This window comes from Corythoichthys intestinalis, chromosome 7 (assembly GCF_030265065.1).
Source record: "Corythoichthys intestinalis isolate RoL2023-P3 chromosome 7, ASM3026506v1, whole genome shotgun sequence".
Classification (NCBI taxonomy): domain Eukaryota; kingdom Metazoa; phylum Chordata; class Actinopteri; order Syngnathiformes; family Syngnathidae; genus Corythoichthys; species Corythoichthys intestinalis.
In genome coordinates, this window is record NC_080401.1 from 6,774,798 (window position 1) to 6,799,223 (window position 24,426).

General features: G+C 38.4%; 1 protein-coding gene across 2 annotated transcripts in view; it reads right to left on the reverse strand.

The window, feature by feature from the left end:
• The window catches only part of tns3.2 (tensin 3, tandem duplicate 2), a 71,497-nt gene extending 47,421 nt beyond the window's left edge, over window positions 1-24,076 (reverse strand). For both annotated transcript variants that reach the window (XM_057841168.1, XM_057841167.1), the window contains exons 1-5: window positions 23,534-24,076; window positions 15,418-16,269; window positions 7,464-7,606; window positions 5,003-5,102; window positions 4,851-4,919 (exon numbers count right to left, since the gene is read on the reverse strand). In XM_057841168.1, coding sequence (XP_057697151.1) covers window positions 4,851-4,919; window positions 5,003-5,102; window positions 7,464-7,606; window positions 15,418-16,072 — 967 coding nt within the window. In that variant the 5' untranslated portion in view covers window positions 16,073-16,269; window positions 23,534-24,076. The remainder of the gene's footprint in view (window positions 1-4,850; window positions 4,920-5,002; window positions 5,103-7,463; window positions 7,607-15,417; window positions 16,270-23,533) is intronic.
• Window positions 24,077-24,426: the final 350 nt, after the last annotated feature.

A 24,426-nucleotide genomic window follows, 5' to 3' on the forward strand; every position in this document is an offset into this window, starting at 1 on the left:
CAGCAGATTTGAATTGCTTACCACAGATGTCGACAAAAGCTTTGCCCCGGGACATAAATTACACATTACATGCAGGTTCTTTCCTTTAATTTTGACAAACTTGAAATAGTGTCTATATCTCCACCTCTTAAAGGACAATTTTTCTTCTGAATGCTCTGCCATCCCGACCCTGGGCATCTGTTTTGCATGTGTGTGTTTGCCGCACCCGCTGTTCTGGTTTGCTTGTGAAATCACCGGCTCTGATTGGCTTATCACGGCATATGACTCTAACCCTCAGCCAATCACAATCACTTCCATCGCATCTCTCGAGGGGCATTCAGGTAGGCTCGTTTCCCGACAATTCACATCACCTTCAAAGCGTCTGCCGTCCTCAAGATGGAAGCAGAATTATTGCTGGCTGACAGTGAGAGATGGGAACGTGGCTAGCATCAGGTGTAGCAAACACAGAAACGTTACCAAACTTTGGAAAGCATTGTCTAATTGAATGAGCAGGGACAAACAGCTTGGAGTCAGAAGTACGTGCGCTGTTCTTGAAGCTGAACGCACCCCAAGTCTTGGATGACAAATCAACAGAGCAGAGGGTCGACTCGACACGGCTGGTAGTTTCTTCAATTTATTCAGAGTAAGTAACGCACCGCTTTTGACCGTCAGTAACGGTAACGGCATTTTAACGGCGGAAAAAGTAATTAGTTAGATTGCCCTGTTACTGAAAAAACACCGTTACGTAACGGCGTTATTTATAATGGCGTTACTCCCAACACTGGTTATCTGTAAATAAACTGTTACTTTGCAATCAAAAGCTCTATTTGTCATGTTGTTTGTTATTTTGTAGAACGAAAACATTATTCGGATGTTTGGGATGTCACATAAGCGAAAAATAGCTGTGTTAAAGTCAAAGTTATGTTTGAAATGTATGCTTTCACAAAAAGCTGAATTTCTCTGTTTTTTCATCTGAAATTGGAAAATTGCTCAAACTAAGCTATTTTCTAGTGCTGATTTTTAAAGAATGGAAAAAGATATGAACTATTTTCTATCTATCTTTCTTTTGGTGGGTTCCATGTTTATATAGCAATAGAACAGAATTTTCTGTGGGCCTTGCAAAATCAGTCAAAATCCAGTAAAACGGCCAGCGGGAGCGAAGGGCCTTTCTCCGGTGAAAATGGCTGGGAGTTAATGAGTTAATGATATATCCGCAATTTGATCACTCGAACTGGATTAACATTTAAATTATCGCAGGTACTTTTTATTGATTTTATCAGATTACAGCCTTCCACATGTCCAAATATAACTTTTATGGTAGATTTCAGAAACCACAGAACCCCTTCTCCCAGGAAAAGACAGTTTATCCCATTCTTTGTGAACCACAGTGCTACCTCTCACTTCGTCAGGGAACAGTTTTTTTTTTTTTTTGTTCTTCCAACCTGTAATCAATTTACCCAATTCTTTTGAATAACATCTTTGGTTTAAAGCACTTTTCAGTGTCCATGGCCTCATCACCATAGGGTACCTGCTTCATCATGTCATCGCTGATGGAGGATTCTCCATCTGATGGCAATGGTTCGGGCTCAGAGTCAGGGGCAAGCGCACAGGTGGAGGGCAAGTCGGCTGGACAGACCCACATCAGGAACGTCTTTGTTCAACTCCTCTCCTCAACTATGGCCACTAGAACAGCTGGGAGAACAGGTAAATGGCGAGTGTGACACAGGGATGACAAACCAGGTGAGATTCAAGAGCCCACTGGATCACCTAAAATCTCAGATTATCAGGAACAAGGAGATGGTTAGAGGGGCAATATCTCGGATAGCTGCTTAAACTGCTCCTCAATATCCCAGGTCAGAGTAGCAACTGCACAGGAGTCTGGGAGAATGGCCATGGGGTCCTTCAATGGCATTCTGTCAACTGGGGAAGGCAGAAGATGCGCTCCGGCTACGGGCAGCTAGCAGGCTCTGATGTCCCTTTTCTCTGTGAGGTCAATGGCTTCATTGAGGGTGCTGAACAGATCATGGGAAACAAGTTCATCCTTGATATAATTCACCAGTCTGTGATAGAAGGTATCCACCATGACTTCCATGTTCTAAGAGCTGCAGCTCACCAGGGTTCGGAAGTCAATAGTCTGCCACTGTCCAATGGCCTTGACGGATGGTCATGAGTGCATGGAATGTCTCAGAGGTCAAAGAGCCCAGGTCAAACACCTCAATCATCTCCTCTGCAAATGAACTGAGGGTGGCAGAGGCTGGTGTTTGCCTCACAAACTGTTCCACAGAGCCGAGCCCTAACAGTCAGGTGGGTGATTACATAACCCACTCTGTCCCCCTCTGTTGTGAAGGTCCAAAGTGGCAGCTTGTCATGAATGGTCACACCTGGGTTGGGTCACCGTCAAATTTTTCAACTTTTCCAATCTTAGGTTCTGGGGCGCAGGAACTGAGGACGGTGCCGCTGGGGTGTCAATGACTGGAGCATTGGGTTCTGTTATGAGTGGTGCAGATTGGCTTGCTAGTGTAATGAGTGCCTGGATCATCTGAACTCGCTGCTGTTGTTGCTACTGGAGTTGTTAATGCTGACAGCCAATCTTGATCAAAGATGCAATGTCACCAGACATTTGAGTGAGGTCCCCTTCTACACGTTAAAATCATCTAGGGCAGAGGGCTTGTGCGATGGTTCCATAGTGGTCAGTTTGTGCTCTCAGGTACGGGACAGGAGAACCAGATGCAAAGAACAAATGGAAAATGCAGTACCTTTATGCACTATGCACCTTATATTCAGGTGCGACTTCTGTATGGAAATAAAATCCTTCGTTGAAGGTGCACCTTATAATCCGGTGCACCTCATTGTCTGACAAATACTGTACTGATTGTGGGCAACTCTATGTTGTTATTTAGTGCTTCAAGTGCATTTCTGACAATATATTCATCTCGACACTGCCCGGATGTCCCGGCAACAAAAGATCATATCACCCATGGCCTCCCAGAGCAGGATGTGCGTAGACATCCTGTCAGCAGTGGTCTTCCTTTATCATACCAAACTATTATTAGACATCCAGCTAGCATCAGCTGTTCAGCCTGTGGCATGCTTTTTGTCAAAATGCCCCAGGAGTGCAGCGTAATTTGAAAAGCGAGGCCCTGGCTCATCCTAGAGTGTGGACCTGGTGCATATCCACTCATGCAAAGAGCACCTAACCTTAAAGCCGCCAAATTAGACTTTTCTTCTACTCTAATGTATGTGACGAATGCTACATCACTAAAAACATTGTGACACTTTTCAGCATGTGCTTACAACATTCTGTTCAACTTCTGTTCAAGCATAGATTTTGACTTTGATAGGATTACAATATAAAGTACAGTCCAGAAATTGCTTGAAAATGCTAAATCTTCGCTCAGTCTTGCAGCCAAAAATGGGTTAAATAAATTTGGTGTTAAGAGATGAATTAGTCATGCGCTTACATCTCAATGTGGTAGAATTCAGAGCAGTTTCTTTACAGACAAACGGGTAGCTCAGAAATGTTTCGCTTGGTAGTCGCTTAACTGTTTGTATACAAACTACCTGAAGTAAATTTTCCAAAATAATCTCTTTTTTTTTTTTTTTTCAAACAAACCCCTGATACTAGTAGTCCCCAGGTTACGATGTACCCTACTTACATGATTTCGAATTTTACGACCCTGGAGAGTCTCCTCCGCCATTTTGTCTCTAGTCGTTTTTTTTTTTTCTTTTTTTTTTTTCTTTTTCTTAATAATGTTGACTTTTGTTTTGTGATGCACACTTTTATTTTGGGGCAGGAAGCATAGAGCAGGTAGTACTTTCACATGCAAGTAAGCGCGCATGTACACACGAAGAAGAACGTATTTGCGCACACGAAGAAGAGTGCACACGCACACAAGAGGAAGAGCCTATTTGCACACATGTAGAAGTCGCGCAGCCAAGTGAGTGAGAGAGAGGGGATAGTTTACAGCTGCAAGCCTGCGCACAGATTTGTTGCTTGTGAAGCATCCACAGAGGCAACGCCTGTATAAAACACCTTTTTCACTTATTTTTGTCATTTTCAATTGTGGTCAAATACTTGGGGCGAGTTTATGTGATTGTTTTTGATGATGTGTGGACGCCAACTGATACATGATAATCATTTGTGTGGATTGTTATTGTTGTATCACAGCTAGTTATAAACACAAACATAAATTTGAATTGCTGTTATGGAAGATGAAAATGATTCAATTTCATTTTTATTTTAGTTTCTTTCTGCAAATCTTGATGTCATGAGTAGCTGAATAAAGTCAGCAAACCAAATGGACGTCTAACGTCGTCATTTTAGAGCTTACCTCTCTGTCTAGCTAGGACTTAGCTCCAACCTCCAATGTTTGACCGAGGCGAGTGTTTTTGGATAGTTATTTTGAGATTCGAGGGGTATTTGGGGACACTTAAGGGGTTAAATCCAACTTACGCGGAAATTCAGGTTATGTCGTAAGAACGGAACTCATTACCTGTATGTTTTTTCCTATTCTTGACACAGTACAAATCAATGTTGTAAGACAATTATAAACATTTTATAAAATAAAAAAACACAGAAACACAACCTTTCTTTGCCTTCAACTATAGACATGATTAGCCCAAAACAAACTAATGCCCGTATGTCGACCAGTGGCAACAATATCCTTGCCAGGAGTATGTGTGTTCGTGTATATGGGGGTGTGTAGGGGTGTGTGTGTCTGTGTGTTATGCAAAGACAACATTCCAGCAATCTCTTGAACCGTGTCTTGCAGCCATCAGCATATGTTTGAGTTCTAACTTCCTTGACAGTCAAGCAGAAAATCTATATGCATGCAGCAGTACATAAGTAGTCACACACTCTGAGAGTTTACCTTGTGCCCAGCTGTGTTGGGCCCGCTGACCACCAGTCCTGATACAAGAAAAGTCTGAAAACTGTTCGACTGTTGAAAGAAAAAAATATAGATATAATATTCCAAAACACTGCATTACACACCCACAGTAAGGTAACTCCATTATTTCTTGCCATAAGGTGTTGGAGGAGACACTGGAAAGGCTGGAGTTGGTGGGACAGATTCAAAGCTATCACTTGGTCCGCTGTAGTCCAAATAGTTCTGCTTATACAGCTACAAGAAGGACAGGGGACATAATAAGACAGGGCAAGGCAAATCGATACTTTTTCAGACTAATGAGGTGATAAACCACACTAACACATGCACACCAGAAAATATCGGTCTTGTGATGTGTGTTAGTACAGACTGTTTTAGTGTAAACAGGCACGCTATTCATGGCAGCCATCTTCAAGAAGACACAACTGAAAACTGACCTAAAATCCCTAAAAGATATTAAAATAAAAATTTTTTTTAAAGAAATGCTATACCCTACTACGCAAATGTGTTGTGTATAAATTCTATAATGACCATTCGTGACAGCCGGACAAAAATGTGGCGGTCCTAATTTGCTCGATTATTTTTTTCACAACTCGATCCTATAAATTGAGACTATTAGTCCCACAAGGGTATGTTACAATAGTCAAAAAAATATTTATGGCGGAAAATACAGACATGACTGGAAAAGCAGTTTCTGCTCTTGCACTCCTCTTTAAAAGAAACTGCTGTATTTTAAGCCAAAACTGTGGTGTTTGATAGAACAATATGTCTATATGCTGCCATAGCAGATTCATGGCGGATGAAGCTCCCAAACTATTTTTAATTTTGCCCGTTTTACCCTGAAAAGCCCCGTTTGCAGACGTCACGCAACCGTTTTTGTTTCAAGCCAGCCATGAAAACAAGGTAAATAATTATATTTATTATTCAAAATGTCTGTCATTTTTAGCTTGGAATCATTAATTGATGTCTAATATTTTGTTTTTAAAAAAAAAAAAACGACTTTAAAAATTTTTTCACTCGCATATTTTAAACTTTTGAACAAATTACGTCACAATGAAAAAAATGGTGACTGTAAAAAAGTCACAGATATCTGCCTCATAACTATCGCTAAATTGTATTTTTTGTTACTGTCGCATTTTCCCTGATATGTTAGATGATAAATAATTGATCCAAACAAAGCAAACTTGAAAACAAAAAAAAACGTTTATTATGGCAAATATATGAAAAAGAAAATCTCGACCACTCCTTGATGAGTGTGATTTCTGCATCGCTCTGTCTTGACACTCAGTGATACATGCGACATGGAGTTTTTGGATCGAAACAAGATAAGTACGCGATAATATCTCGTTAAAGTCATGGCGTCTTTAATTCTGCTGGTCTCACCTCCAGATAGGGTTTTGCTGTTTAAATTTTTTTTTTTTTTTAGAAATGCCCTCCTGTTCAAAATTTTTCTTCCCCGAGAAAATTGAGATTTTAAACTTTCCAGTGATGTATCAAACATGCATATCGGACAATTTTGAAATTTGGCCAAATTCGGGGTCTCATAGCGGAACTTCAAGTCACCTGAGTGTTTTCCGCCATATATACAGTATGTAAATTGTTGAAAATGGATTCAGGAACATTTTTGGTGTCTTCCTTCATGGAGTCCTCTCATGAACACCATTCTTGGCCATATAGTTGATGTGTGCACAGAGATATTGGACTGTGCCAGTGATTTCTGTAAGTCTTTAGCAGACACTCTAGGGTTTTTTTTTTACCTCAATGAGTATTCTGCGCTGAACTCTTGGCGTCATCTTTGTTGGACTGCCACTCCTTGGGAGAGAAGCAAACGTACCAAACTCTCTCCATTTGTAGACAACTCCTCCTACTGTCGATTGATGAACATCCAGACTTTTAGAGATGGTTTTATATCCTTTCCCAGCTTTATACAAATCAAACAATTCTTGATTGGAGGTCTTCAAACAGGTCTTTTGACCGAGCCATGATGCACATCAGACAATGCTTCTCATCAGGACAATTCTTACCAGGTGTGAGTTTTATAGTAGACAGGGCAGCTTTAAACCACCCATCATTGAATGGGCACACACCTGACTTTGTTTGGTAAAAATTGGTTTCAATTGCTCTTTAAGTCTCCTTAGGTAGAGGGTTCCCGTACTTATTTTTCCCCCTTCTGTCATTGTTTGCATGCTGTCCTCATTAATATATAAAAACCTATCAATGTTTGGGTGGTTTTAGTTAAAGCAGACACAGTGTGTGAGAAATTCCAAAAGGTTCAGATACTTTTTCATACCACTGTAGTGTATTCATGATAATCACATTTTTGGAGGCTCGACTTAAGTCCAAAGTTAATCATGCTCTTATAGAATTAATAATTCTTAGATCATTTTTAACAGGATCATCCTACATTGTGGTCATTATCATGAGTGTGTTGAACATTATTGAAGGGGACCATTATTATGAGGCTAACTGGTGTGACAAACTAGCTTACCCACCTTTTATTTTAACTGTTTGTCGTTTTGCTGAAGGATAACTAATTAAGATCAGTCATTCCCATTAATATACAGTACAGGATTTGAGATGAGCTTCTTAACTTTTTACCTGTGATGACAAATGGGTAGGAGTACCCCCATGCATGTTTTGAGGTCCTTCCCCCCCTGACATGAGACCATGAAGATCGCTGTTGTGCATCCTCATACTAGAGTAGTCAGTTACATCACTGATATGCTTCTGCCGTTTCCAGCCTGTACATGAATAAAGCGATAAACTGAAAGATGAAGATAGCAGCAGCGTGGGAGGCAGACAAATGAAGTCATTCAGACAGATTTGGATCTGAAATGTAATCATGCATAAAAATCGTACTGTGATTGATGAAACCATAAATTCTGCAATGAATCCAAAAGTTCTGAGGCAACGGACAAATCCTGCTGGGCCGTCATGAAGTTTGGGCCAGGAGGGCTGGTCTTAATATACATTATTAATAAAGCTGTCAGTTAAATGTGTTAAAAACTGCATTAACACAAACTCCCTGTGAGGCTGTCAATCTTTTTCAATGCACAATAAATTATGGCCCTTCCCGCATCCCATAGTTTGGTTATTCAAGACAACGCACAGTGCGCTATGTTAGCCAGCTCTGGGAGAGATTATCATCCTGTTGATTTGATCCTGGTGTTTTAATGGCAAAAACGGAGCACGTTGAGGCAGCGGGATGAGCGTGAGCCCGCCTGGCAGCTTGGAGCGACCCATTATGATTGTTTTCAAGCATATTTTGATGAAAATACAGCAATGAGCCTCCTGGTGCTGTAGGCAGCTATTGTGGCCGCGCGACACGCACAATAGGCGGGCACAAGCAAAAGGTGACCGGGTAAGGCAAAATGTAACTTTTTTAACCTAAAATGTGGGACTCTGAGGCAGATTGTGACATTTATTACCATTTATTGAGCTACAATGCACGGATAAACTATGAATGAACATGTAGAATGAAAGAATGTGATCCTTCTGGAGGATCTAGGCACTTTGCGCTCCGCTCGCAACCGCAATTATTTATTTTATTTAACATCCATACATCGTTTTAGTATAAATATATGAATATATATATATATTTTTTTTTTTAAAAAACTTAGCGAGATAGAAGTCGGCCCGACCCGACCGTAAATAATCACACATAAGTCGCTCCAAAGTGTAAGACGCACCCTCTGCCAAACTATAAAAAAAACTGCGACTTATTGTCCGAAAAATACTATAATACTTTCCTGCCTTTTATTCATCATGAACTATATTTATCGTTGTTGTAAAGCACTTTGAGGCCATTTAGGGGTTTTGAAAGGGCTATAGAAACAAATCTGATTTGATTTTGATTTGAAACGTTAAACTTTGGCGTTTAACCCAAAATATGGATTGGACTATATAAGCACTAAGGGGACAGCTCTTTAGGTGAGTTCAATCATTTTATATATATATTTTTTTTTTTTAATATTCTTTTTTTGTTGTTGTTGTTGTTGTAATTTTATGTCATAAATAATATCAAAACAACGATAACAAATGTTATATATTTCACCAAAGTATACATAGTACTAGCCGAAAAATTTGAATATCAGGTAAAAGTTGTTGTATTTTGGCAATTTAACATAAAAGATTAAACCAACAAATTTTACAATTTCAGCCTTTATATGCAAATTTACACATCTCATGCAGTTCCTCGTTTTTTTTCTGATTAAGATTTCGCATCATATTAAAACCACAAACTTTAAAAACTTATAATACGATGAAACGCTTTAGTTTTGTACACAGTTGCCACGTGTGTAATTCAAAAGACCTGCAAATGGGTCCTGAACCTTTAAGAAATCAAGTCTTGAGTTGGCTCAGAAGAGTTAAGACATGCATGGGGAAGACAGCTGATCTGACAGGATATTCTCATTTTTGTGAGTAGTAGTGTATATGCTTAGATATACAGAACATACAGTATATGCGTGTAACATTATATATAAAAAATACAAGTACTATAGATTGTACCTGTGCTTGAACCCTTGATCTAAAAACTGTGAGGGGACATGCTAGCGATTTATTCAACCATTTATTCTAGTTGTTTGGGGAAAATGTATGTTTAATTCATCATTACAAGTGTAAAGTTGCCCAACTCTTGTTTCTAATAAAGCTTAAATTTGATTTGTGTGAGTTAAGATTATTGTTCAACTCCTGTCCTAACAGGTGTATTTAAAAATTAAAATACCGTAATTTCCCGAATATAAGGCGCACCCCAAATGTACTTGTAAAATTTAGGGGAAATTATTGTACCCGTGTATAACGTGCACCCTAATTTTAGCACCAATAAATAGAAGAATACAAGAAAACAGAGCAGATACAGAATGTCATTTTACTGACTGGTGAAACACAGCACAAGCATAGCACATTGGTAGTTCAAAACATTACCGTAAACTGACAATATGTACGGTAATATTATGATCTGACAACTTCTACAACTTAGCAGAATCCAGGAGAAAACAAAACAGATTGACTTTTCTTTTAAAGGCTGCTATATAACTTGCTCGTTTCATCATGATGAATAAATGCTTCTTCCATGGATTGATACGGTAAAATAAATGTGAGGACTGAAGTCGGAAATCGGAAAGAGCGCATCGCTGTAGACTTTAACAAGAGGAACTATTGTTATTTGGTTGTGTGTTTCCCGAGGGACACATATAGTTGACGGACCCAGGAAGTCTGTGTTGTGTTACGTTTGTTGTGGTCCGAGTTGCCGAGTTGCAATAAACATTGACTCAAATGAGTTAAAGAAACTAAATTCTGTGCTTTATGAAAAGTGAAAAGAGCAGAATTTGACACAGACAAAATCATTCGACCAATCAGAAACAAAATGGAGACGTCATGTACCGTAATGGTCGGTAACGGATTGCCGCATACGTTTTCTTCAACACAACATGGCTGTGTCAATAGACCCTACCCACCTACGTCACAAAACCACGTGCTCGCTGTATGGTTCCGCCCACTTGTCCGTCATTTTGACTCTGTATTAGCATTGTTTTCAATTGATGGCGGAATTTAAAATGCATTTCATGGAAGACCCGGTGCTTTCTGATGCCGCAAACTCACTGGATCTGTTGCATAAAAGGCGTTATGAGGAAAAGCTTCGTTCTATACAGTCGCCAGATCCATATTTGATGCCCAAATCGATGTTTTTCGACCCACTGTCTTCGCCCTGTCTGCCTGACATCTGCTACGCAGATATTTACAATTATCTTGTCCACACTAAATCAGCCTATTCTCATGAAAATATGAAAAACTTCAAGAGCTTGGAGGCTTATAAATACTTCGTTGCTGGTTGGGTGAAACAGGTCCTCGTCCACGAAAATTCGGCAGGACTCTATCTTGTGCTTGGAAAGGTGAGTTACGAAATGTTCAATTCAAAATCTTTTGTTATTGCTAACATCCACTGTCAAGTCTAATGTATTTCATGTCGTTTGTCAATGGAGTTAAGGCTTTTAATGTTTATATGGTTTAGCGATAGCACTCTCACTACATACATACGTGTATGTTGTCGGCGATTAGCCTAGCAATGATCTTAATTGTGGTTATTTGTCAGCCCCGTAGACGAGGCCAGTTTCTTTCACTTGGTACCAGCTAAATATTATTCAAAAAATAACGATGGTGGAAGAAAGGGAAGTCACAAACATCTTGAATTTGAAACTATGTCGTACTACGTCGTATGTTGTCAGCGATTAGCCTCGCAATGATGTTAATTGTGGTTATTTGTCAGCCCCGTAGACGAGGCCAGTTTCTTTCACTTGGTACCAGCTAAATATTATTCAAAAAATAACGATGGTGGAAGAAAGGGAAGTCACAAACATCTTGAAATTGAAACTATGTCGTACTACGTCGTATGTTGTCAGCGATTAGCCTCGCAATTAATTGTGGTTATTTGTCAGCCCAAACCCCTCTAAGTATATCTTAAATGCATCTTACCGGATATAAAATGACTACTACATAGTCTGTGGTGATTTTTTGGTGCCCAGTTTTCACGTCGAATTGCAGCCGTCCATTTCGCTCTCTTTGGATCCCTCGGAATACGGTAAAACTTCAAGTCTCTCCTTCCATCTTCTCTGTTAGTGCAACCAACAGCCACACACGCCTTCACCATTTTGATTATTAATGTTAAGGAGCAGAAAAACACGCCGTAAATAGGAGAAATGTACGTAGCCGTAACAGGTTAACACTATGTTTTGACGGACAGGTGGGCGGTACCATTCAGGAGAGCGGAGTTGTGACGTCACGTGGGTAGGGTCTATAAGACAAAAATCGGTCTTTATATTTATATATATATTTCTGTCTCCATCCTTGTACCCGTGTATAATGTGCACCATGATTTTACAAGTTGATTTTGGGGGGAAAAAAGCACGTTACATTTGGGAAATTACAGTATATTTTCATTTTTGCATCCAAAATAAAATGCTGTTAATCACGAGTTAACTATGGACAGCATGCGATTAATCACGATTAAAGAGTTTACTCGCTCGGCAAAACTATTATAATTACATTATTTCTGGTAGGTCATGATATGAAGTGGGCCGGTCTGTGGCATGAAACTTTGGGGCTGAAAATGAGACCGACTCAGGCCCTGCTGAGGCAGATCAGTTTTTTATCTCAAGCTGAAGGACGGCAGCAGACCAGAATGCACCCAAAAGAGAAAAGAGAATGGCTAGGTCCACAGATACCACTACGTCAAGTAGGAGGATATTTGCTTCAATGTTTTGGACATTTGAAATAAATTTAAAAAAAAGATTGCATTGTCTTTCTTAGCTTTTTAAGCTTTCATTTTAAGCTTGTCTCTGCTGACAAGCTCTGTTTACACTGAAGACAGAAGCAAACATGGGAGCTAGTTTACCAAACAGCCATAGTTTTGTGAGTAATTTAGATGTTCTGTTTTGTCGCGTCAGACAATAAGCAAAAAATTGGCTGAAAAGGCTCCTTGTCTCTTTCCTGCTCCAATGTGTATACCGACAGTGTTTGTAACCTTTCACCTTTCCTTCTGATTAATGAGGACACTAAGACACTACCACATATCTTGACCAATCAAATGACAGCTGAAGCAGGGGAAAAAAACGAGAAAGCCTAAAAAATCGGCTCCTATTATTCACTTAAAATACTGAGACATCACTAGAAACCACTGTAAATACACTGGGAAATTCTGAGTGGAGTTTGCATGTTCTCCATATGTGTGCATTGTTTAGGCTTTGCTGGATGAAGGTTCGGTTTACCACGGACTAATTGTCTTGGCTGATGGACAAATAACTTAAAACAGGTTTCTGCAAAGTAAAATCTCACATCCAAGAGAAAAACACCTCCATAATCTCTGTCCTGTTCAACATCCAGTATATGTGTATTTATATAATAGTTTGAAAGAAAAACTCTTCTTCTTCCTGCTGACATGTAATTAATTCGTAATGCATCAGCATTAAGTACGTAACGTGTGAAGAATGCAACTTTAAGAGACCAAGAGGATGGTTCCATTCAAACACAACAGGAAACATCATGTTTGTCTAGCTTCAAAAGCATTCCTAATCACTTGCAAATACCTGCCACAAACAATCTGACTGAAACATATAATACAGACCATTTCATGTATGGTCATTGTCCAAGAATCTCAGCGATAAATTATATATATTATATACATATTATGAGTGTCAACAACAGCTTTGCTTTATAAATACCGATTACCTGTTTTCTGCAAAAAGAACAAATAAATTGCCATAAAATAATGTTTTGAAAGCTTTTTTTTAAAATACTGATTTGTCAATTAAAATAAGTCTGTTAAGCTTATTTTCAGCTTGTTATTTTTCTTATTTCAAGAAATCTAAGTGAGTAAAATTTACTTGCAGCACAGGCAGATAATTTCACTTACCGTATTTTTCGGACTATAAGTCGCACCCGAGTAGTCGCATTTTGGGGGGAAATTTACTTGATAAAATCCAACACATAGAACAGATATGTCATCTTGAAAGGCAATTTAAAATAAAAATACAAAAGAGAACAATATGCTAAATAAGTGTACAGTATGATAATGTTACATGATGCATGAACAACGAAATGCAAAGGTGGCCAGTATGTTAATGTAACATAGCTATTAAGAGTTATTCAGATAACTATAGCATAAAGAACATGCTAACAAGTTTATGTGTTAATAATTTCACACATAAGACGCTCCAGAGTATAAGTCGCACCCCTGCCAAACTATGAAAAAAACTGCGACTTATAGTCCAAAAAATACGGTATTTCGAGGAGCTATACACTGGGAAAAGGGGAATTTAGCTAGTTTTATGGAAGTGTGTTTTTGTAGTGTAGTAGTAAATATTCAGTTATTACCTAAAGGTCTGAGGTGTGCTCAAACAGCTCCTTTAATTGCGGGCCTAATTGCTTTTACTGTTCAAATACAGAATGAATGACTTCTGCTTCATTTCCATTTATTTGTGTCTTTACTTGTATTAATATTTTTAGCTGTCTTGTGGATTTTAAGGTAGAGCACTTTAAATTACCATGTGTTGACTTGTGATATACAAAGAAATTTGCCTTGACTTCCCTCACACCAATTTATGTGGTTTTAAAATATAGTAGTCTATCATAACTACAGTAAGTTACTTTTTAATCAAGTAACTTTAAAAAGTTAGTTTTTGAAAGTAAGAAGCATCACTAGTTATGATATATGTGTGTCTTGGGATAATGTATATCAGTACTTCTCAAATAGTGGGGCTTGCCCCCATGGGGGGGGCATGTGACTTCGGTGAACATACTTTTTTGCTGTACTAGAACAAAGTGTCATTGCACATCCACTCAGTGAGTGGCAGTGGCGCTCTCATTTTCAAAGTGTGCGCAGTTATCTTTTAACCAAATAAGAGCACACACCAAAGAGATAGGAAGAGCTGTGCGCCGCTTTCGGGCTGGGCTCAACCCGGTATCCCGCAGCGACCCACTGTTTTCTCTGGTTTTTCACGTTTCCACCCGAGAAGCACCATGTTCGGCTTGGGAGCGTCACAACGACCACCCTCCGGTTCTCCCCCGGCCGTCGAGAATGCGTCGTTTTAGGCCCGTTTGGCTTTGACTTTTAATACAGTGGGAGACAAGGAAAGACCACTTTGTTTACTGTGTCTAAAAATGTTTGTAGCAGACAGCGGGAAACCAAATCAATTAAGACGTCACTTAAAGTCATTAGACCCCAATCTCATTGATAAGCCACTTGATTGTTTTTAATCGAAAACGTGACGAATATTGCCAACAATCGTCCCACTTTGTTGGTGTTACATCAGTAAACCAGCTGGCACTGTTTAGCATGCTCAGTGCAAAATAACCCCACAATATAGCAAAGGAGCTAATACTGCCTGCAGCAAAAATAACAACAACTTCCATTGACACTGTGGTTTTTGTTCTATTCATTTTTGTTTTTTCGGTCAACTTGTTTTGCATATTGTCCTCATGAGTTTATGTTACTAATCAATTCCAATTCATCATTATTTATTCATTTTATTAAATTTTATTTTTCAGTATCAAATGGTCAAAAAATGTAGAGTGTATTTTGACAGATTGGATGTGACTTTTTTTTTTTTTTTTATTCAGGCAAAATGATGCAATTTAAGTATTTTCTGTTACCAACAAAACAATGTTAATAAAGTTATACTTTATTGTAAGTTGATGTATGTAACTTTTTTAAATTTAATACACAAAAGGACACAATGTTAGGCAGAGGTGTACCTTTAATAGTAATAATTTTATAGACGAATGATACTATTTACAGTGGCGGCAGAGAGTTGTGGGGGGAGGGGTGCAAAACATTTACGTCTTCCTAGGGGTGCAGGGGTGTAAGAGAAAATAATTGAATATGAATGCGATTGGATACGTACGCCTCAATCAAGTGGTTTGGATCAGTGCAGTTTAGGTTGGTAAAGAGAGTAACAACTGGCTGACACACACCCCTTTATTTAAAAGCGACAGAATTTCTAAACAGGCCAAGTAGTTTCATTTACATTCTCGAAAAAAGTAAGAAATGTCTTACCAGTCAGATGAGTATTTCCAGTATCACTTAGCTCTCTCTCTTTTAGGGAGTGGGATTGGGACAGGAGGGAACAACCAGTAGGAACAGGAACAAAGGTGGGGTCCAAATCCAGTATCAGTTGGTTCAGCTGCTCTATTGAGTCATCTACGTCCACAGATAACGAAGCTAGCTCTGCATCTTGGTAAGATGACACATTTGTGGCATATGTTGACTCTAAAGAGTCTAAAATATCAGAGTTTTGTGAAACACTGCAAACGTTCATCTCTTCCAGCGGACTACTCTGTGCCGCTTTCTTGCCGCTGTGCCCTCTTACTGATGAATGAGGAGTCAGCAAAGGTGGTGGCTTCTCTTTCCACATTTTGTCCGAGCTGTTTCCATTTAATCCAAAGTTATTTTCAGTTTTGATTTCCTCTTGAATCCAGCTGTTATTAAGGTCGGCACAAACTAATATTGGCTCTTCTGGCGGATTCTCAGTAGAAAGGAAGCACATATTATTTGGCGTTTCTGAAGAGGTAGCTGCTACATCATCCTCATCTTCCAATATATCAGTCTCCCTTGGACTGGATGAAGACTCCCCAGTCATAGTTTGTCCCATGCAAGATTCATCTTGAGACATCCCTTTCTTTGTTTTTCTGCATGTCACTAGCTCAGTCATGGCGGCTTAAATGTAGAGGCTGAGAAATATTGACAGCTTGCTTAGCTGTGCCTTGTGCTGCTTGTCCACTCTTATAAGCCAACACAAAGGCCAGAACTAAGGCTGGTAGGTGATACTTGACAGAAATGAAAATTTTTCGTCATAGTTCCTCCTCTTCACCCTGGGAAACGAGTGTCATGATGGGACATGGACTGTAGCTGTGAAGACAATACCGTAAGTGTGAATAACCGAAGTGAATCCAGTGCATTTATGTTATGGTGAAGGTTTGGGGAAGGGTAAATTTTCCTGATTAATCACGGTTCATTCATTCATTCATTCATTCATTCATTCATTCATTCATTCATTCATATTCACTTTTTGCAGCCTAAAACATAGCCACTACAATACTGTAAATAAAATACATAAGTGAATGGATGAACTGTCAAGTAAATAATGATAAACGATACATTTTGATCTTGTTTTAGATTTGCATAAGTAAAGTCAGATTATTTTGCATATGCCTGAAATGGTGAACAGTTACGCACCCTGGATACTGAAGATGTGGATTTGGTTAGTTTTTCTGAAAGATGTAGACCCTTTTTAATTGGTTTGTCTAATTTTGAGGAAGAGGGTGCAAAACTTGCTTCTAAGTTATTGACACAAAGGTTTGCGGAAGAGTTGGCGAGAAAACACATTTTTATATTTTGGTGCAGATGATCTGGATGGTACTTGCAATTCCATTACAGAACAATTTAAGGCTAACTATGGGTGGTTTTATATATATATATATATATATATATATATATATATATATATATATATATATATATATATATATATATATATATATATATATATATATATGTGTGTGTGTGTGTGTGTGTGTATATTAGGGGTGTCAAAGGATTAAAATTTTTAATCGAGTTAATTACAGCTTAAAAATTAATTAATCGTAATTAATCGCAATTAATCGCAATTCAAACCATCTATAAAATATGCCATATTTTTCTGTAAATTATTGTTGGAATGGAAAGATAAGACACAAGGCGGATATATACATACAACATACAGTACATAAGTACTGTATTTGTTTATTGTAACAATAAATCCACAAATGGCATTATTAACATTCTTTCTGTTAAAGCGATCCACGGATAGAAAGACTTGTAGTTTTTAAAAGACAAATGTTATAGTTACAAGTTATAGTAATTTTATATTAAAACCCCTCTTCATGTTTTCGTTTTAATAAAAGTTGTAAAATTTTCAATCAAAAGTAGAGTTAATATAATAATAATAAGAATAAAAATAACAATAAAAAGAACAGAGCGACCAAAGTCTTAGTTTTGAGTGTATTTGCATAGCTATTTTGATATGGAATGCCAGTTCATTTTGCATTGTTGTTAAACTGTGAGAATAGGGCCTCATTACTATAGACTGAAGTGCTTTTCTTTTTATGAACTTTCACTAAACGATACTTATGTTTGTTGTGAAGGAGAAGCTTTTGCCAATAAACGGCGCGGTCCAAAGAACGCCTGTGTCCACGAGCCTTTATAAAATACATATCTCTGTACATATCTTACCCAAAATACAACAAGAAACACATAATTGCCACTAAAAGAAAGAAACCTTACCGAAATATGTGTGGAGCACAAATAGCAATTTGCATTGCATTGTGCATACAGCATAAACATCTCACAACTACGACTAATAATAATAATTTTGACAGCCCTAATATACATATACATATATATATATATATATATATATATATATATATATATATATATATATATATATATATATATATATATATATATATATATATATATATATATATACATATACATATACGATATGCATGAGTGATACATCATTGGAAAGCTTAAATTCTCAATTTTCTGGGGGAAGAAAAAATTTGAACAGGAGGGCATTTTAAAAAATATATATTTTTAAATGTTTTTTAAACAGCAAAACCCTATCTGGAGACGAGAGCACGTGAGAGCAGAATTACAGACACCATAACTTTAACGAGATATTATCGCTTACTTACCTTGTTTCGATCCAACTCCATGTAGCATGTATCACTGAGTGTCAAGACACAGTTGTGAATGCCCACAGCTGGATTTTTTTTGGAATTTTATAGGTGAAACATGGCAATATAACAAGGGTCGCAATGCAGAAATCGCAGACATCAAGGAGATTTTCTTTTTCATATATTTACCCCTGTAAACATTTTTTTTTTTTTTTTCAAAATTTTCTTTCTTTGGATCGATTATTAATCATCTAACATATCGAAGAAAATGCGACAGTAACAAAAAAAATACAATTAAGCGATCGTTATGAGGTACATATCCGTGACTTTTTTACAGACGCCATTTTTTTCATTGTGATGTCATTTGTTTAAAAGTTTAAAATATGCAAGTGAATAATTTTTTGAAGTCGTTTTTTTTTTTTAAACGAAATATTAGACATCATTTAATGATTCTAAGCTAAAAATGACAGACATTTTGAATAATAAATATAATTAATTACCTTAGTTTTATGGCTGAGTTGAAACAAAAGCGGTTGCGCAACGTCTGTAAACAGGGGTTTTCAGGGTAAAACAGACAAATTAAAAATAGTTCGGGGGCTTAATGCGCCATGAATCTGCTATGGCAGCATAAAGACATATTGTTCTATCAAATACAACAGTTGTTTTGGCTTAAGACACAGCAGTTTTTTTTAAAGAGGAGTGCAAGAGCAGAAACTGCTACTTTTTCAGTCTTGTCTGTGTTTTCCGCAATATATACATTATATATATATATATATATATATATATATATATATATATATATATATATATATATATATATATATATATATATATATATATATATATATATATATATATATATATATATACAGTATATATCAGATTCCCATTCTCTGTGTGAAACAGCTGAACAGGACAGGTTAAAAAAAAAAAACTATATATACAGTGGGGGAGAACAAGTATTTGATACACTGCCAATGGGAAAACCCAATGGTATCAAATACTTGTTCTCCCCACTGTGTGTATATATATATATATATATATATATATATATATATATATATATATATATATATCAGGGGTCACGTTAACCGAATATTTTCCGTCATTGACCGATTTTTTAAAACGGTGACAGAAAAAACTGAAGTCCATCTGTCATTTTGACAGGTTGCAATTCACACCCCAGACCACAGGGTGGCGAGTGAGCATATTAATTAGCTATTGTCTCTCTTGATGCATGACATCGTTGGCCTTACTCTTAAAAATGTCAAGGCAACTGAGTGTCCGAAGTTTCTTCAAAAAGCCCCAAAATGACGATGGTGTTGATAAAAGAGGTGAAAAAAACAGGGACTACACAAGCGGGCACGCAATTCAAGTCCATGCGCACCAGGAGGAGGGTGTGAGACTGCGTTCAGGCCACAGCAGGTGAACTGTTAATTTCATTTTTCCATATGTAGCCTACCTACTGGGGACACAGTCAGCTGTTTTTGTCACTGCGGAGAAAAAGTTACATATTCATCTGCTTGATGTGTGATGGCACGGTATGGATTCTCTGTTAAGCTTGTTCGGACAGAATATTAATTTAAAATGAATGAAAACTAAATACTATTGAATATGTTGAAGCGGTATGCAATGTTAAGAGTCTTGTTAGCTCGAATTGCTGTGTCCAGCCGCTGTAGCTCTGCTGCTCTCTGTGAACTCTCTATTCAAGCCGGAACGCGCGCGGCTCTTAAGTGTCTCTGTCACGTGACTGTGTCGTAGCCGGTAACGCGCTCGACCAAATGGACACACAAGTACGGAAGGTGAATTATGCCAAACAAAGGGTCACCACAATGTCATTATCATCATTTTAAAAATTTAAGTGACGGGTAAAAATAGACTGTCTCAGGAAATTAGAATATTGTGTATTCTAATTTCCTGAGACAGTCCTGTATATATACACAGGACTGTCTCAAAAAATTAGAATATTATGTATTCTAATTTCCTGAGACAGTCCAGTATATATATATATATAGATATAGATATATATATACACACAGTTTTAATGTATCACATTGGCGTATGACATACTCCCATTGTGATTATTCAATGTGTTTCATTTATTAGGAGAAAGCTGCAAAAATGAAGGGGTTATGGGAGAACAGAAAAAAAAGAGAAAGAGAGAGAGAGAGAGAGAGAGACAGAAGACAAGAACAAACAACAACAAGAAATACATTGAACGCCTACACTATGAATATGTTGGTGCTATTGTTAGCTAGTTGTACCGTGGTATCATGTGGTATGAAAAAGTATCTGAACCTTTTGGAATTTCTCACATTTCTAACTAAAATCACCATCAAATGTGATCTGATCTTTGTCAAAATCACACAGATGAAAAAACTGTCTGCTTTAATTAAAACCACCCAACACGTATAGGTTTTTAATGAGGATAGAAAGCAAAAAATGACAGAAGGGGGAAAAATAAGTAAGTGAACCAACACATTTAATCACACAACATTTAACATTTTGTGCCCCCCCCCCCCCCCCCCTTTGGCAGCAATAACTTCAACTGGATGCTTCCTGTAGCTGCAGATCAGTCTGGCACATCAATCAGAACTAATCATAGCCCATTCTTCTCTACAAAACTGCTGTAGCTCAGTCAGATTCCTGGGATGTCTGGCATGAATCGCTGTCTTTAGGTCATGACACAGCATCTCAATGGGCTTGACTTGGCCACTCCAGAACACGTATTTTGTTCTTTTGAAACCATTCTGTAGTTGATTTCCTACTGTGTTTTGGATCATTGACTTGTTGCAGCATCCATTCTCTTTTTAATTTCAACTGTCTGACAGACGGCCTCAGGTTTTCCTGCAAAACATCCTGATAAACTTTTGAATTCATTTTTCCATTAATGATTGGAAGTTGTCCAGGCCCCGAGGTAGCAAACAGCCCCAAATCATGATGCTCCCTCCACCATGCTTCACGGTGGGGATGAGGTGTTGATGTTGGTGAGCTGTTCCATTTTTCCTCCACACAAAATGTTGTATGTTACTCCATAACAATTCAACTTTAGTTTCATCAGTCCACGACATATTTTGCCACAACTTCTGTGGAGTGTCCAAGTGCCTTTTTGCGAACATTAAACAAGCAACAACGTTGTTTTTAGACAGCAGTGTCTTCCTCTGTGGAGTCCTCGCATGAACACCATTCTTGGCCATCGTGTTACATATAGTTGATGTGTGCACATATATTGGACAGTGTCAATGATTTCTGTAAGTCTTTAGCAGACACTCTAGGGTTCTTTTTTACCTCTCTGAGTATTCTGCGCTGAACTCTTGGCATCATCTTAGGTGGACGGCCACTCCTTGGGAGAGAAGCAACAGTGCCGAACTTTCTCCATTTGTAGACAACTTCTCCGAGTGTCGATTGATGAACATCCAGACTTCGAGATAATTTTGTATCGTTTCCCAGCTTTATACAAATCAACAATCCTTGATCGCAAGTCTTCAGACAGCTCTTTTGACCGAGCCATGATGCACATCAGACAATGCTTCTCATCAAGACAATTCTTACCAGGTGTGTGTTTTATAGTGGGCAGGGCAGCTTTAAATCACTCATTAGTGATTGGGCACATACCTGACTTAAATTGTTTGGTAAAAACTGGTTTCATTTGCTCTTCAAGTCTCCTTAGGCAGAGGGTTCGCTTACTTATTTTTCCCCTTCTGCCTTTTTTGCATGCTATCCTCATTAAAATATGAAAACCTATAACTTTGGGCTGGTTTTAGTTAAAGCAGACACTGTATTTTCATCTGTGTGATTTTGACAAAGATCAGATGACATCTGATGGTAATTTTATGCAGAAATTCAAAAAGGTTCAGATACTTTTTCCGGTTGACACCATGTGGGGAGCCTGATGACCAAGGAGAAAAAGGAGGGGCGGAGAGTCAGAATGATATGTGATTGGATTGATGAAGTGTACACAAATCAGTCGTGTGAGGTGTGGAACCTGGTATTATGTAAAACACTTGTGAGTGTGGATATGTTGACATCCTATTCTATGCTGCCTGATCGCTAATCCTGGCTGGCACCGATAGTTTCTCTACAGTGTGTCTGGTCATGCATGAATCCCATATTTGGAAATAATTGATAGTCATGGTTTGCAATGACATGGCACAAGATTGTTAGTGCCAACAAAGCTAGCCCACTTTGTTGGATTTCAGCAAACACTCACGGGATTTTATCGGCCAATAGGGGTCAGTTACATTCTTGGTGCCATTACAGGGGAACCATTTATGAGTAACCATGGGTGGTGAGACAAATTTTAAAAGGATGGTTATACTCAATTTGCTATGACAAGAAAACTATGCTGGCGCCAACACACGGCTAGCTGTTTTATTGAGCACTCAAGTAATTTTATCACCGAAGAAAGATCCATCTGGTGACTGGTTACATTACAAAATACCAGGTAAGGCTAGCCATGAGTGGTTTGACAGAACAGACAACTGCAGTGTTCTACGAGGAAGCTGTTATTCTAGGGCTAGTGCTAACAGCTTTTAGCCCCAAGTTACTGTGGGGATTTCAAAAGGGACTCCATCTGCTTTTAAGCAATCAAGATAATGTGGATGTTATTTTTCTTCTTTGTAATTTTAACAACCTACTTTGAAAAGTTGGGTTTAATATGGTTTAAGTCTGGCCGCAAGAACACCAGTGGACTTGTTGGTGTTTGGCAAATGAATGAGAAGGACACACCTCGGTGTGTTGAAGATTTTAGTTTGGTTAATCAAGAGATTTTAGATCAAACAAATCTTTCTTTGAAACATTTCTATATGGAAACCCCACATTAAAATGTGTAGACATACACTTATAGTCTGCGACATGAGTATTTATTCTTAAATTTTGTTATATCTGGGTGGTACAGGCTGTAGTCAGGTGTGCACTATAGTGCGGAATGTACAATAGATAAGATAGTGGGTTTTGTGTCGGAGGATATCATGTGTCACGCAAATAACACGTCTGTCACAGAAATCTGCTCGAGGTTAGTCAAGCTGATTGCTGATTGTTCAAGCACACAGAAATCAATAGTCTGTCAGACAAAATCTTAAAATTTAACTCAAAAACTTAAAACTTACACAATCAATATACTACTGTAAGTCAATTGTTCTGTGATGAATGTTCGTGCACTAAAAGTTTGTAAGAGTGTGCTCTGTATTTCTTGTAACAATACATACAGTGCACCCAGCACCACATGAGCACAACCTCTTAAGTCCAGAGAGGCAATAAATTCCAGACATGCATTCTAAGATCTTGCAGCTGGTCCGACAGTACACGAACATTTAATGTGCTCACTTACAGATGTAACAGATCTTATTAAACTACTTGAGTTGAGATATTTTAAAATATTGATATAATACCAATAACAAACATGCAAGATACGTATTGTAGTCAACGCCATGAAAAGACAGCTATTTTACCTGGAATCAGGAGAAAACTTTCACTATTCCCCCTGTAGACTGAGCCGAACAATAGAGGTACTGCTTGATTTTCCTCTCACAGGTCTTGAAACAGGAACAGAGGATGACAGGCAGGAAGGCAAACAATGCAAGAACAAAACAAAAAGTAGAGATTGCATAGGAGATGCGATGGGCTCGCAGGCAGTCACCAAAGTAAAACAAATAACTTGCTTTAAGGTGCAAACAGCCCACCCCCAATCCCTCTTGTCTGTCAATCCCCTTTCCCTACTATGCTTCTTCCTTGCCTTCTCCGTCCCAATGAATCTCCGCCTTCGCCGGCACTACCGTTTTGAAAAAGGCCTGCTCAGCTAAGTCCCTTCCTCTACTGCCCTTTTCCTCCCCCGGCATCCTGTCCCAGTTGATACAGGTATCTGGATTAGTATGCACTTGAGTTTTCTTGTCCTTGGAATAGAGTGAGGTTAATGGGTGATCATCAATCCACGATGAAAACGCTATCACATACTTAAACAGGTAAAAGATACTCATACCGCACAAATAAGTCACCTACAATCAGAAAACAGCATGCTCAAAGGCCTTGAGTTGCTCAAATATGGAGAAGGGAATGTAAACATTGGGGCGGGCTCTGAAGAGCCTTGTGTACAGAAGGGGGAGGGGAGAGACATGTACAAATTACAACCTGCAACTTGAACCTGAAGAAACAAGACGAGAGAGAAATTGAGATATGGGAGCATAGACTTCATAATGTATTGATGGGACACGGGGCGCGTGGCCGATTCAGCAGCGGGCGACGTCCCCTCGACGCACGACTACTCATCGGTATAGGGGGCCTATCTCCGTCAAAGCTGACCGAGTGGAAACACAGATAAAGAGCTTTTTTTCGTTGAAAATTCTTG